This window comes from Ursus americanus, chromosome 11 (genome assembly GCF_024610735.1).
Source record: "Ursus americanus isolate L20-20 chromosome 11, mUrsAme1.1.p, whole genome shotgun sequence".
Taxonomy (NCBI): Eukaryota; Metazoa; Chordata; class Mammalia; order Carnivora; family Ursidae; genus Ursus; species Ursus americanus.
In genome coordinates this window covers 61,046,396-61,062,310 of record NC_142137.1, presented here as the reverse complement: position 1 = coordinate 61,062,310, position 15,915 = coordinate 61,046,396, and the positions used below count along the sequence as shown (strand labels likewise).

The 15,915-nt window shown below is 43.7% G+C and overlaps 1 protein-coding gene across 1 annotated transcript in view; it reads right to left on the bottom strand.

Moving 5' to 3' along the window:
* The window catches only part of MTHFD1L (methylenetetrahydrofolate dehydrogenase (NADP+ dependent) 1 like), a 184,770-nt gene that overhangs the window by 123,284 nt on the left and 45,571 nt on the right, over window positions 1-15,915 (bottom strand). Inside the window, exons 12-16 of the mRNA XM_045805348.2 lie at window positions 11,374-11,510; window positions 9,912-9,958; window positions 5,620-5,727; window positions 4,678-4,752; window positions 3,303-3,405 (exon numbers count right to left, since the gene is read on the bottom strand). Coding sequence (XP_045661304.2) covers window positions 3,303-3,405; window positions 4,678-4,752; window positions 5,620-5,727; window positions 9,912-9,958; window positions 11,374-11,510 — 470 coding nt within the window. The remainder of the gene's footprint in view (window positions 1-3,302; window positions 3,406-4,677; window positions 4,753-5,619; window positions 5,728-9,911; window positions 9,959-11,373; window positions 11,511-15,915) is intronic.

Below are 15,915 nucleotides of genomic sequence, written 5' to 3'. Positions count from 1 at the left end.
GACGTAGCCGGCACCACTCTCCATGCCACACACCCTCTCTCCCTCACACTCACGCACACACTCAGACACACCAACACACTCACACACACACTCAAACATCGCACATCAAACACATAAAAGCCTTGATGATTCTAAGGTCCAAGCAGAGTCAATACAGAGAAAGGAATGATTTTCAAAACTCTCCCCAGCTAGTACTTATTCCCAAGACCCGTGGTGCAGTCACGGAGAAACACTTCCCACTCTTACGTGCGGAATATGCAATCTTGGCATAAGACGGGGATAATGTTTGCGCTGGAAATTCAGCTGCTGTTATTTAGCGAAGAGAGCACAAACAAGCCTAAAGAAAAAAATTAAAAAGGCTGGCAGGATCCACTCGAAGCAGGGATGTTGGAAGCCCATGTGTGCATTTAGTGGGGACCTCAGAGGGGGGCGCCTCACAGCCCAGTGGGCTTTGGATGCTCGGGGGGAGGCGTGTGTGTGTGTGTTAGGGCTATGGAAGAGATGTGAAAATGAAACTCCTACACACAACACAGATACCAGAAAGGAACCCTAAGTTAGTGATACATAATTCCTGGCCTTCCAATGATAGAACTAAAGGTGGAATGAGAAGTGCATGTATTCATTCCGGGAATATTTTTATATATATATTTTTAAAGATTTTATTTATTTATTTGACAGAGAGAGAGACAGCGTAAGCGGGGGAGCAGCAGAGGCAGAGGGAGAAGCAGACTCCCCACTGAACAAGGAGCCTGATGCGGGGCTTGATCCCAGGACCCTGAGATCATGACCTGAGCTGAAGGCAGATGCTTAACCGATTGAGCCACCCAGGCACCCCTCATTCCAGGAATATTTACTGAGGGACAATTTTGTGCCAGGTCCCACGCGAGCTGCACAGGGATGCAAAGATGAACAAGATGTCAATCTCTGATCGGAGGCTTTGACTAGTGCAGGGGAGATGGGGAAGGTGCAAGGGAGCGTGGGTCTGAAGTGGGCCGTGGGCACTACTGTGCTGCCTGGGGCCTGAGGAACACCCAGGGCTTGTCTCGAGGCTTTTTGAACAATAGTGGGTCAGGTTCTGGGCGGCACAAGGTACTCCGTCAGGGCAGGGCCACGGTTTTGGCTGGCGGAGCTGTCATGATTCTCTACAAGGTTGCCGGGGCAGTGCTGGGAACCAGTAACTGATGTCACTTCGCTGAGGTTGACTGAGGCTTGTGGGACCTTGGTCTAACAGCCTGGAGGCAGATGAACTAATGAGACAGGGGAGAAGGGAAGACTGGGGTTGGGACGGTGCTCAGAGAGGCAGGGGCCCACGAGAGGCAGGAACCACAAAATGGCTCAATGGCTATTGTTCTTTCTTTCTTTCTTTCTTTTTTTTTTTTTTTAAAGATTTTATTTATTTGTCAGAGAGAGAGAAAGAGCACAAGCAGGGGGAACATGGGCAGGGGGAGAAGCAGGCTCCCTGCCCGATGTGGGACTCGATCCCAGGACCCTGGGATCATGACCTGAGCCTAAGGCAGACACTTAACCGACTGAGCTACCTAGGCATCCCTATTGTTTCTCCTTCTGTTAATTGTTTCTGGAACAGTCTATTGGCTCTGGTCCCATGCTGTTGCCAGGCAATGAGGCCTATAAGCTTCTGAGAGGAGGCACAGGATAAAAGAATTACCAGTTACATTTCTTATAAAGGCAGAAAGGAAAGGGTGGCCATTCCATAAATACACACCATTCATATAGTCTGAGAGGAGGTGTTCAGCCCCATGTGGTCCCTGAGTGTCCCCCTCTAGTTATCAAATCATATAAAGATCTAATCTCATCACTATTTCTAGGTCAAATTTCATAGTGCCTTAAAAAAAAAAGTCCCTACATTAAATGTCCTCAATTCACTTGATAAAGAGTTCCATTTTTTATATTAATTCATGAGAGTAAGAGCCAAACTACTTAGCAAATGTCATTCCAAACTCCTCCAATCCAGGTTGCTTGTCTACAACAATAACAGTTTCTTCACTGTAGTGCCATAAACAATCACATAATTCTAGCATTTATCTGGAATAACTTTTTTTAAGTTGTTACTTCCGTTATTTAAAAAAGTCAGTAGGCGTCTCAATAAAATGCTGATAATGTTCAGATGCATTAATACAATTGATGCATGTCTGTTAAATAACAGAGTAAACTGTGGTTCATCCACAAAGGAATTAAAGTTACCATCACAACAAAGAGCTAACTGAATGGAACATGCTACTTAAAAATGAAGCCGGTAAGATCTAAAATCTAGGGACCTCAATGAAACTTCTTTTTTTTTTTGAGTTTCCAAAATGATGTTACTCTCCTTCAGTTTGGGAGACACACTCTCAGAAGACTACATCCTGCAACTATTCCCACGATAGCATCTGCTGGGTCTCTTGGGCGGTGCTGTCGAGTTTGCAAAACACTCTCCGGCCACAGTGGAACCACGCAAGGCAGACGCTGGTAATTATCCCATTTTACAGATGAGAAAACAGAGTAAGTTGTTTGTCAAAGCTGCACAGCTCATATGTGGTCGAGCCAAGACTCAACCTCTAGTCTTCTCTCCACCTCACGGTTTGCGGGAAAACACGAAGTTCTTAATGAAACAGTTAAGTGGATTCTCAGAAGGGAAGCTTCGTGACGGGGTGGACCTGGGTTGTGTCCGGGGGAGTCTAGGTGAGGAGACAGGGTGAGGATGGTGGGAGGACAGGCAGAAGGACAAGGTTAGGCCCAGCTGTCCAGGCCAAGCTTTGTGGCGGCCCCAGCACCCCACGCAGGATTTTCTCACACACGATGGGGGCTTCTGAGCAAAGAAGTAACAGAATAACATCTCTGCATTAGGAACCTACTGAACTGGGAGACGGAAGTGCCCACAAGAACATCTATTAAAGGTAACTGCAATCACTCAGGCAGCTGATAAACAAGTTCTAGAAGTGGGTAGAAACAAGGAAGGTGAGTGGGCAGGTCTGAGACGAACATACAGAAGGGTCAGGAATCCAGACCACCTCCTGACCCTTCCGAGAGACTCTGAGCATCATCACACGCTACTACCCACGGAGGAGAAAACTAAGTGACCTTCCTTGGACGTGTGTCGGGGAGGCGAATGGGACAGAGGCCAGGCCGAGCAGCCGCGTCAAGAAGGGCAGTGACTTTTCCTCCTGAACAGGAGGCGAGGCTGAGGGATTCTGGATCGCAGGCTAGGGGCGCGAGGGGAAGAAATGAAACCGGGTACTTGGGAGAGTGATTTAAAAGCTGCGGCTGGAACAAATGTCACCCCTGACCCCGCAACCAGCACCTACCTCTCTGCCACGTGATGGTGGACGGGTCGATGTTGAGACGGGCGAATTTACTGATTTCCTCTTCTGTCAGCGCGTTTGGGTCCGTCTTATTTATTCCCAGTTTCTAACGATGAAGAGGGGGAAAAAAAGCGATCAATTTTAGCAAAGAAGAGAAAGCAAAATATAACCCATATTATCCCTCTTATTTTATTTCCTCCTTGACTAGAAAGTCTTTTTGAAACTACACTGAACTAAAAACAAACAAACAAAAAACACAAAACTACACTGAACTTTGAGTAAATTGTAGGTTAGGCCAATTCATAAACAAATGCCCAAATAGCCCTGAAATGCAGGACACAGATATTTGTAATACACCCTAAAATGACACGAAAACAAGGCATGGCTGCTAGTACACAGAGAACACAACTTGCTGCTGTCTGAGCCCGAGACCCTCGGGACTGTGCTACTTGGCCACTCGTGCTCTACTCAGAAGGGCCATCAACTGCTGTCTATATAACTGATGTTCCAATTCATTAGCTCTTCTTTCAAATACAAATACCAAGAACTCAAGTCAAGCCGACGCCGATTTCTTTTAAAGCAAGTTATTTCTAATTCACTGTGAAAAAAATAAAAAAGGCATTACAGCTCTCAGTGCATCTATTTCTGCAAAGGAAACATCCTAAGAAAGTTCATAATGAAGTATAAGAAAATAATTGAAAATACGAATGCCAACCGAGGTTGTCTGTGGGGTGGCTGCTGAGGTTAGCATAGTGTATAGTACGCTCAACAAACCAAACCTGGTTCAGGAAGAAGCAGGGAGGTGGGTTTTTAAGATCAATTATGACCCACCAGTGGCTGTCGCTTATGCCCTTAAAGTCAGGTTTTAGCCTCTGGAAAAAGCAAGGGGAATCAATGTGATAAGCAGGACAGCAGCAAATAGAATGAGGAAATGATAATACGGGTGAGAATTAAGACTGCTTCTACCAGGACAACCGTAGCATCTTCCTGCAAGAAAATCTGATACAGATACATTTGCGGAGGCTAGATCTTATTTCCTAGCAATCAAAGAAAATTCATGAAAGAGAAGGACTCTCCGGAATCCGATTTGTCAGTTGACTAGGGTACTCTAGGTGTGCAAAGCAGTCCTCTCAGTCTATAGTGGAAGGAACTGAGATCTCAAAAGGGGAACTATTTTGGCCCCTGCTCTTCAGTGCAGCTAGGTCTGAGGCCTCGGGTTCTCTTCTCTCGGTTACGTTGTTCTGTCTCTAGAGTTTAACTCCCCAAAGAGTGTCTGAAAACCCAAATCAAATCAAGCTCAAAATTGCTGGCTTTGATCATTTTTCTGACTTGTTTCTGGATTATTTGCTTGTTGAAGAGCCACAAACTGCAAACTTACTTTCAGCCGAGCAAGCTGAATGCTTGAAAACTCTCGAATACCATTCACTGAAGGAACGAGTCGATTATACAGCGCCTAAAAACACAAAACAAAAATAAAACCCCACAAAAGCTTAAGAGCCAACTATGAACTTGGATAATTCACAGGATACGACAAAGTATTACATTTATAACCAAATTGTTTAGATTAGAGGCCCTATTAAAATTCTTGGCAAACATAAACGATGTAGCCTTAAGTTCTCTCGTTTTAATAAATCTGACTAGATCTGAAAGAAGGCACATTGCAAAGACTCAATAAATATAAATATTTCTTTATCTACATAGCCTCACAACCATCAAATTAATATTTATCTATATTTGGCTTCCAAAACTCACAAGGGATTACTTTCATTGGAGGAAGTCAAGACCTTCGTAAATATGCCAGGAAGTCCCATTTTTATCCATTTCCTATGTCTGTGAGGAATTAGCACCTGGTACTCTATCTTCATCAGGTGTGTGTTTACGTCAGCTGCATGCACCTGAAGCCCAACAAGGGGGTCTACTCTTTCACAGCACATCTAGAATGGCTACATGTAACATTACAGTCTTAAAAAGATATCTTTCCAATCCTCTTAGGACAGACCAGAGATTGCACCTTTGGACAGAATGAAGAGAACTGGTCTACCAACTGCCTTTAAAACTGAAGTCCTGTCTCAAAGAATATTTGCCTTAAAACGTATATGTAACCTAATTCCCCCAACAACATGGCAGTGGTCACAAACTCATTTGAGAATCTGACCAAAGTATCGATCTTCTCCCCAAGAAATAAGGACCTACAGAGTTCACAAAATACTTAATACAATTCAGACAGTTTACAGACTCCAAAGGTTTCACATGAACTCCTTAAGAATCCAGAAATCCCAGGATAAGATGCCCAAAAGGGCCAACAAGGAAACCTTCTCACCTTATCAGTTTGAGTGTTCTCGTGCAAAATTCTTGTGTCAATCGCGGCGGCCAGCAGATTATTGGCAGCAGTGATGGCGTGGATGTCCCCGGTCAAGTGAAGGTTAAACTATAAATGACAGGAAAACATCTTTCTACTGGTCTCAGACAAGCACGGCAGTATTCCAGGACTTTCTGAATAAATAAACTATTGCACTAATTACACATACCCTTATAATGAGCTAAGTCCACAAAACAGCCTAAATCAAAAAATCAAAGTCAGAGTTTTCCACTTGACAACAAAGAACTCTTAAGGGGACTGTTTCACCACAAATTCTTTCATCTTTCGTTCTTGGGTTAAGGGGGAGACATTCTGATGGCCTTAATGATCAGTCTCCTTGTTTTCATGCATTGTTTTGATTTAGAAAATAGTGTCATATCAAATATACTTGAAAATGAGGCAGGGAATAAACTAAACAGTAACAATAGAATAATATAAAATATAACAGAAAGTCTGAGAAGTAAAAAAATGTATCACCCTCAAAATTCTATTCTGTCTTATGAGCATGCATGTTTATTATTTGTAGACTCAGCATATATTTGGTAACTTTTCATTTAAGGAACTTATTACTGTGTCTTTTAATGTAATAATCGTGTTTATATGTAGTTACAGTTCATAGGGTCTCTATAATGGAGTAGCTGTACCAAAAGTTTTCAGTCTCCTATGTCCAGATATTTAAATTGCTACCAAATTTTCACTTTTGCAAAGAAGGCTACAATTACAAAGAATACATGCAAATAATTTTTTAATGAGTTGCTAATAAGCTACATATTTCCAGCAGTATGGTTACTGGATTAAAAGATCTTGATAATACCATCAAAATTGCTTTCTGAAAGAACTGAAGTATCACCCCCAAAACACTAGCTGATCAGTTAAAACTTCATTTTATAACATAAAATATATGATCAGTAGAAAATATGAAAAATTACATATGCATATTTTATAAAATTTGTAATTTTTAATATCAAGATCATAACACCGTAACAGCTTACATCTTGGCTTTTTTTTTTTTTTTCAAGTAGGCTCCACACCTAGTGTGGAGCCCAAGATGGGGCTCGAACTCATAACCATGAGATCAGGACCTGAGCTGAAATCAAGAGTCAGACAATCAACAGACCGAGCCACCCAGGTGCCCCTATACCTTAGCTTTTATACTTAATGTTAATATTACTAGCATTTTTACATCATTGAATAGTCTTCAAAATATAGTTAATGTAATATCCTATTAGTAGACATTTAAGACTGTCTCCCCAATTTTTGTTTTTTAAAGATTTTATTTATTTATTTGACAGAGATAGAGACAGCCAGCGAGAGAGGGAACACAAGCAGGGGGAGTGGGAGAGGAAGAAGCAGGCTCATAGCAGAGGAGCCTGATGTGGGGCTCGATCCCATAACGCCGGGATCACGCCCTGAGCCAAAGGCAGACGCCCAACCGCTGTGCGACGCAGGCGCCCCTCCCTCATTTTTTTTAATGCTACAAGCTGTGTGAAAATACTTTTAAAATTAAATCACACAGGCAGTTTTTGCTTAGGAAAAATTAAACATGGATTTATTTGGGCCACAAGGTATGATAGTGTTTTTAAGGCACTTGATACATATTTTTAATTGCCCTCCAGGAAAGTTTTACCAACATATGCTTCCTAGAAGTGTATCTCAATCTCTCACTGCTAACATTTAGTATTATTATTATTTAAAAAAAATCCAACTCTGTCAATTTGGTAAGTCAAATAACTGCTAGTAGTTTTAATGTAAATTAATTTGATTATTAGTGAAAATAATCATCAGTTAATAGTTCTTTTTTGATGTTTCTATTGAATCCTTCCCCCATGTTACAACTGGCTTTTCTTTCCTGCTGCTTATTTGATATGCACTGGGGTGTCCACTGGCTCCAAACAGGCCTCTCTTCTTCTGACCACAACCCCTTTGCCCCCACAGCTCTAGCCACGTGGCCATCACCACCCCCCATCCTCCCTTTCTGATCCTTTTTTTTTTTTAAGTAGGCTCCACATCCAGCGTGGAGCCCAATGTAGGGCTTGAACTCATGACCCTGAGATCAAGACCTGAGCCAAAATCAAGAGTTGGACGCTTAACCACCCAAGCACCTCTCCCCCCATCATCCATTTCAATAAATGACTGTGGAGTTGCTCAGCCCACTATCCTGGATGTCCTTCCCCTTTCTCATGCCCCATATCTAATTCTGCAAACCCAGCAATACGTCTTACATCACCATCATCCTTTCTGCATCTTCACTGCCACCACCCTGGGCCACACTACCATCTTTTTCCTAGGCCTCCTTACTAGACTCCGCTCTGAACTCCTGGTAGTTCTTATAAAACTCAATTTACACTATATTATTACTTTGTCAAGATCCATTCAAAGGCAGACCATGATATTCAAATAATATCCAGGCTCTTGGCCGTGAACCTCATAGCCTGAAAGAGGTGGCCCCCACCGGTTTCTATACCTCACTCCCTCCACCCCCGCTGGCCCACAGACACACACGCTGGTGGCCTCTTGTTCCCTGAAGAGACCAAACCCCTTCCTGCCCCAGTACCGTCCCCCGAGCAGGTCCCACTGCCTGGGATTCTCTGCACAACCCTGGCTCCTTCTCACCCTTCAAGTCTTAGTATTTTCACTTTCAATTCCTCAACCCATCTGGAATTTTTCAAACATTTTCCCATGATTGTTTATTAAGGTTATCTCAGTACACATTGTCTATTCATATTCAGTCAACAAACATGGTCTGAGTGTCGGGCATTGTGCTCCGAGCTGGGGATAGAGAGATGAAGAAGATACGGCAGGTCTTCGAATTCAAGGAACAAACTGCCTGATTGTTTCTGGCTTACTTAATGGTCATAAGGTACTTACAGCTATCATATGCCTTAAGTTTCCCCAAGTCTGAGCCATGCAGCTGATGTCGCATGACAGCAGAACACCAAAGCCCTTTGAATATCTGCGCAGAAGTTCCGGAGCCATTCCCCTGGGCATGTTCCTTGTACTCCATATCCCCACCCTGACCTCCTGGCTCTGGTTCATCCTGGCTTGTGAATATTACTCACCCCTGTTCAGATGGGAGGCTCGGGGCTATCTTTTCAGCAATGCCTGGCAGTATTCTGTCTCACCCCAACCCCAATACTTGACAAGTGTCCAGATTTTCCCTGTAGCTTCCCTGACACTCAGGCCTCCATTGGTAAACCCCTTTCCTACTCATTCAACGAAACCAACAAACACTCCCTAGTGAGCCTCTACTGTGTGCTGGGGACTGTGCTGAGTGCTGGGTCTATGGCCTCTGACTTACCACGGTCTACTGAACCGGATGAGAGAAACAGAATATGAGGGGGTCAGGGGGTGGAACAAAACCCAGAGAAGGGCAGGCTGGGGCAGGGAGGGCAGACAGGAAGGGAAGAATGCTTCAGGCTTGGCATCAAGAGACGACAGGGCAGGAATCCACAGGGAGTCTGACAAGGTGGGGAGACGGAGGGTGGCCCGTGGGGACCTGAGACAGGGAGGCTGGAGGGACGGCCAGAACAGCACACAAGGACCTGTCACGCAATACTGCACAGACCATGATGGAGTGACCACTAAAATACACCAAACAGGAAAGCAACTGGCTCAGACTTGGGTATTGGGAAGATTTCTCAGGACCGGAACCAAGAGGCTGATGCAAAGAGCAGAAATGATGAACCTGGTCAGGTGGTCAGATGCAGGGGACCGGGGGGTGGTTATGCAGGGGCAGGAGTTCTTGTGGGAATAAAAATGGACACCTTTGGCCCTTTTTGTCCATTTTTCTTCTCTTTGGAGTCTCACTTTGCCCAACGGAGGAGTCCAAGTCCTCCTGAACTGGGCAGTATTACTGATGACTGATGGGGAGATAGGTCTCCACTCTCTTATCCAGAAGTCTTGGATCCATGTGGGGGTTGGGAATCAGAATTTTTGGCAATTTAGAAACATAGTGTGATATACCTCTAATTTTTTAATAATACACACGAAGCAGGGTCTAGGTCTGCACCTATTAATCAAATCTGCAGCGAAATATATGAATATTTACACCAAATGGCATAGACATAAATAGCTCAGAACAGTAAATGTCAAGTTGTGCCACAGTAAGTCATGCAAATGTTTTTGGTTTTCAGAGCCTTTAGGATTCTGGGATTGAGGATAAAGAACTCTGGGCCTGGGCTTATGGGGCCCAGAAAAAAGGTTCCAGGAAGGAAAAACGGTGACACAGGACATGTGTTCCACTGAGCTCTTACCTCTTCCATGGGGATGACCTGGGCATATCCGCCACCTGCAGCTCCCCCTGAACAACAGAGCAGGCACCGTTTGAAATCATCCACCAAGTACGGCCACCCAGGATGAACAGGGTCCTAGAGACAACAGCTCCCCAAACCCAACAGGAAAGCATGCACCCCCAGGATGAAACAACACGTAATCAAAAATATTAGCGGTCAATCAAAGCAGAACAAAAGGGGGAAAAAGTCCCGACGTTGTCCAACTATGAAATAGAAGGACTTCAGTTTCTTGGTTTAAAAAAAGAAAAGGTAAAAATAATATAGCAAATGTCATTACAGCAAACATGAGATTATTTTATTTCTTTATTCTTAGATCTATGCAGCTCTGTGTTATCTAAACTGCACGTGCTTGAAGTATCAAAAAACTTTCTTCAAAAAAATCCACCTGGTGAACTCAGACTGACACATTGTAAAATTCAGTTGATTGATTTTAGGTAATAGCATGTGAGGTTTGTTACGCTGATTATCCCTCAAAATAGCGAAGTTACTACACTGAAAATATTTCACTTTCTTAAAACAAGAGTGATACCTCCCGTGTCCTATTGTTTTACAGTGTACCGTGTTTTTATATGCTATCCCATTTGGTCCTCACAACCCAGTAAGCCAGATATTATACACCATTTTGTGCTTTCGCTGATATGGCTCGGAGAGGTGACAACTGGCTAAAGGTCACACAGCGGTAAAAGACACGGCCACAAATAAGACCACAGCCCTCCGCTCCGAGTTTAGTGTTCATTCCACTGCATAACGTATGACATTCTATGAGTTATCAGTACTTAATGAGCTAGGGCTTATTAACGTCCGTGACAGTAACATAAATATCATCCTGCTAAAAACCACTAAGTGCCAAGAACAAATAGTAATTGCGGCAATAAATGCTATTGTTATGTGAGCTGAAGAATGACCTCACGATAAATCCCCGGAGAAGGAGCAGTGAGTGTGAAGGTGCCAGATGTAGGCCCAGCACAGCCAGACAGAAATTTCACCACATCTCTGTCCACAGCCGGTCAGTTTCCAGAGCTCGGAAGGCCTGACGGCAACTTTGATGGGATGAGCCCTCGGGCCCAAATGAAAGGCTCTCTAGCTGTTTGGATGGAAAGCCCTTTCTCTGTGGCAGGGATGATAAAACACCAATGAATGGAAGAATCGCAAAATGGCCTGGCAAAAAAGTCCTGATGAGCTCAAAGGCTTCCACCCAGGGCTGGAGTGGTGAGCATGGGCCCAGCGACTGCTCCAGGGAACCAGGGAAATGGGTTTCCTGGGGGGTTCGGCTGAACCCCCCCCCACCTGCAGCCCCCTCTGTGGGGATGAGATGTACCAGTTTCCCTGACAAATTTTAACTCCCTGTTGATAATGTTCTTTCACAACTTTTCTCTGTCCTAGATTTTGCTCTGAAAAATGTACCAGTTGTTAAATCAAGTACCTTTAACTCCAAAAGTTGGTCCTTGAGAAGGCTGCCTGAGACAGGCAAAGGAGTTGATGTTCAGGTGTGCAGTCAATGCCTGTACGAGCCCAACTGTCACTGTGCTTTTCCCTTCCCCAAGAGGGGTGGGTGTGATCCTGGTTTGGAGGGGGAAAAAAAAAAGAATTTAATAATATTTCCTGAACAATCTATGCAAAATCAACCTAAGGTACCAAAAGCAAATCAGAGGATATTGGAAGAGAACATGCCATCCCAAAATTCACTTACTATTTCAATTTTCATGGACCTTTATAGTCTACCCACATGACACAGGCCGTGCTTAAAGCCAAGATACAGACACACCTTCAGCAAGAGACCAAAAAAAGAAAAGGTACTCAGCAGTGATAACATTCTCAGCTTTAAGAAATGGCACAGAATTATCCATCAAATGGTTTAAATAATTAAGACAATGTTGTTTCTTCTTGATGGGGGATCTGGCATTCATTCTTCTAGGGCCATTTACTGGGGGCACAATGTAGGCGGCGCAAGGCCTTCTCGGTGATCCACGGCCAGATTCTCAGGATTGGAAGGCATCCCGTTGTCCTCATTCATCCATCTCCTTCTAGATACTAGTGTTCAGGGCTTGTCTCTGCCATGTTTCAACACAAACAGTGATGAGGCTCATTAACTCTAGGGGAGCCCATTCACTTCCAGTTTTTACAGTTAGACAGTTTTTTGTCCTAAAGAAGAGATGTCTGCATTCCTGTAGCTCCTGTCTCATGAAGTCAGACATACTAAACTCTATTCCTTCTCATACAACAGCCCCTCAAACATCAGGGAAGAATTAGCCCAACACTACTCAGCAGTAAGGAGAGCACAACTGCTCCGGACGGTGTTGACCACAACGCCCTGCAACACCAAACATCACACAACAGTCACACCATCACAGCATCAAGCAAGTGGACCGGCGTGTATTACATTCCCAAGTCAGGACCCATAAAACTGCTCCTCAGCATACTCTAACCACTGTCCCAAGATCTAAAAACTGTCATTGTGGCTTACAGCTCGGTCTCAAATGAATTAGATGGTGCCAGTGAGGTCGTCCAGGATGCTCCATCATGACGAAACTGATAGTCAGAATTTTCTTTCTTTTTTTTTTTTTTTTTTAAAGATTTTATCTATTTATTTGACAGAGACAGCCAGCGAGAGAGGGAACACAAGCAGGGGGAGTGGGAGAGGAAGAAGCAGGCTCATAGCGGAGGAGCCTGATGTGGGACTCGATCCCAGAATGCCGGGATCACGCCCTGAGCCGAAGGCAGACGCTTAACCGCTGTGCCGCCCAGGCGCCCCGATAGTCAGAATTTTCTGACCTACAAAAAACCTAGTGATGTGACCACAAAGAAGTAAGGCCCTTAGATATATCATCCCATCCCCAACTACCTCAGCCCACCATGGCAATACAATCAGTCCTTCTCCCAACAAACATTTATTAAGTACTACCAGGCCACTAGATCCTGGGGAGATAGTGGTGACCACATTGGACTCCATCACTGCCCTCCCAGAGCTTACAGCTGATGGGAGATATGGACAGATCCACCAGCAATTCAAACGAAAGTGATAAACACATAGGACAGGAACTTGGCAATGAGACTGTGTCACGAGAGCACATGGCAGGAGGATCTGATAAGATCTGGAGCATTAGGGAAGCCTTCACAGAGAAAGTAACAACTAAGCTGAGAGCTCACAAATGAATCAATGTTAGCCAGATAAAACTGTGGGTTTGGGGTAGTTAAAATGTGAGGTTCCGTCTTTATGCTTATCGGGTTCTTTTTTATCCTCATTTGATTGATGAGGAAACTCAGGCACAAAAAGGTTAACTCACCCAGGGCCACACAATTAGTAAGCAGGAGAGCTGGACATCAAAACCAGGCAAGCCAGCAGACTTCCCCAGGTTACTTCTATGGATAGAAATGGTCACTGCTGCTAACCATTACTTGGCAATATAAAGCATGGGAACAATAAAGATCACTCAGAGTAAACACTGTACGAAGAGAGATCAGGACAGAATTGCCCAGAACATGTTCTCTTAAGGAATGGTTAGAAGAAAGGAAAGGAAACTCAGAAGGAGCAGAAGAGAGAAATCTTGAGGATGAGGCAGGGGTGTGACAGGGGAGTCTCTGAAGGGAACCACGGGAAGTACGCACAGAATCACATGCCACAGAGACGCCTGACGCCAGGTGAGGGCCTGGCAGCCATCCCTGCGCAGAGCAACAAGGTCACTGGTAGGGAGCTGGTGTGCCAACCCAAACACGCTTGGTGAAGTAAACCTCAAACTCCTCAAGCCACACGACCCTTGGTCATCGTGAAGACTCAGTTACAAGAAAGTGTTTACGCGTTGAGTCAACTTTCTCTTTCCTCAGTACAACAAGAATAAAAGCAGTTGGTCAGCCACAGGCATCATGATCTTATGATAGCCTGAAAAGAAAAAGTGGTATCAAAGATAGGGTGGATTAAGTACTGTACTGACCACTTACTGTTTGCAAAGGAATAGGTGGTTTACTTCAGTGTGTCACATGAAGAATTACATTTTCATTCCCAAGGATGTGCTAACATAGCTGCTGGAGACAGCCCAAAGCAGACACACCCAGAGATGACCTCCTCAGAACTTCAGCTAACCATCCAACTCTTAATTAGAAACACAGGACCGCTGAGCTTTCTGCCAACTAATACAGTTCAAGAAAATCAAAAAGCAGGAAGTATTTATTGGGAGCAATAAAAGGAGAGCTCCACTAAAAATTTTATTTTACCTCATTCCTACTCTTGATATCAGACTTGGGTTTAATTGTCCCACTATCCTTAACTTCAACTCCAAATTATCAAGTCGACTCAGAAAACAACAAGCACCGTGTTACCTAATTTCTTTTTTCTATAAGAGCTTCGAGTTTATGGAGAGGGAACTGTGGTTTTTGTTCATTCTCTTTCTCAACATCTCCCCGCAGCTTTATCTGCTCCTCTCTATGTCCCAGAGCATTTAATTGTGTACTTATATAACTTTTCTGAGGGCATCGTTACGAGCTTCCTGACATGGCTGTCCTGCCTACCAGCCCACAAGCTTGCTGAGGTGAAGGACTACGCCCACTCTCACTGCATTTCTGTCACCCGCCCAGGCACACGGGAGCAAAAAACGCTTGACAAAGCAACGCTGTCTTTTCTAAGATGCATAGGTTACTGTCAACTACAGTATCCATGTACTGAAGTACTCTGTGACAGTTTAGACACATACTAAGTTTACCATTTACTCCAAGGTCAAAGAGATTGCTTATGCAGATGGTAGTGGTAAAACTGTGCACAGTTCTCAAAATCGAGAACCGAGAACAGTATTACGGTCGTGAGCCACAGGTCTACCCATGAGCTCCGAAACTACCCGCTCAAGCAGCACAGGAATATACATCACCCATCCCAGGCATCTTCCTGACTGGGAAGTTTTTAAAAGCTCTTACGCCTGACAACAAACTCTAGAGTCCAGCGGCTTGTGTTACCCATCGCACTTGACTGATGTGAGCAGTTCAAAGGCCCCGTCAGCAGTGGTTTCTTCTAAATACCTTTGTTTTATTCTGCAAGTTGCGCAGATAGCAAAAACCTCATAAGTATTTAAATAGTCACCCAAGGCAGGGAAACAAAAGTCTTAAAGTCAGTAAAGGTTATTTTTACACTTACCAAAGGAATGGTTTGGAATATTAAAAGAAGAAAAAATCAGATGAGGTATTTGGCATTCTATACATGAAAGAAGTAAGGGATAAGGCTTTTAGCTATTTTTTTCATGTGAAATTCAGTCTGTTCACAGACAAATTTGGGCTGCTTTTTGCACTGCTCTGCCCGAGCAATTCAGAGTTCTACAAACTTGGGCACAGAAATCGGTGAAGGGCCCGGGGAGCCCAGCCTGCACACACATTCAATGCCCTACAGCTGCACTCCGAGGCAAGTTCTCAAACAAATTCCTTTTCATTAGTGTAACTGGGAAAATATGTAAAACTCAAGAGCCCCTAAGATTCTTTTGGCATACTTCCCTGAACAATTCCCAATACTTTTCATTTTGTCAGGCAAAGCAAATACAGTGATGTATAGGTGTAAATACCACGCGATGTGTAGCTGATGGAATACAGATGATGCTGATGGAATGAGAAACTCTGAAGTTTGAAGAACGGCTTTTAAGAAGAATTAATCTGTGCCGCATTTGGGTTATTAGCAGAAGATTTTTTTTTTTTAAATCCCATTGTTTTATATTTTAATTCTACTGTTGACACATTTAAATCACATTTATGCATAAGTTCAAACATACAACCACAAATATGTTATTTAGGTTTCTTGAAGAATTACTTGAGTTTCTGAATTCTGCTAAAGCACAGGGAAAGACTCATGTTATTCAGAAATAAAAGCAGGACATAAAATGGTATTTATAGCATGATCTCAATGTGTAAAAAGGATAGATATAGAGAGAAAATCCTGGAAGGAAATATAAAAATTTTTTAACACTTCCGAGTCATGAGACATTTCGTTTTCTCC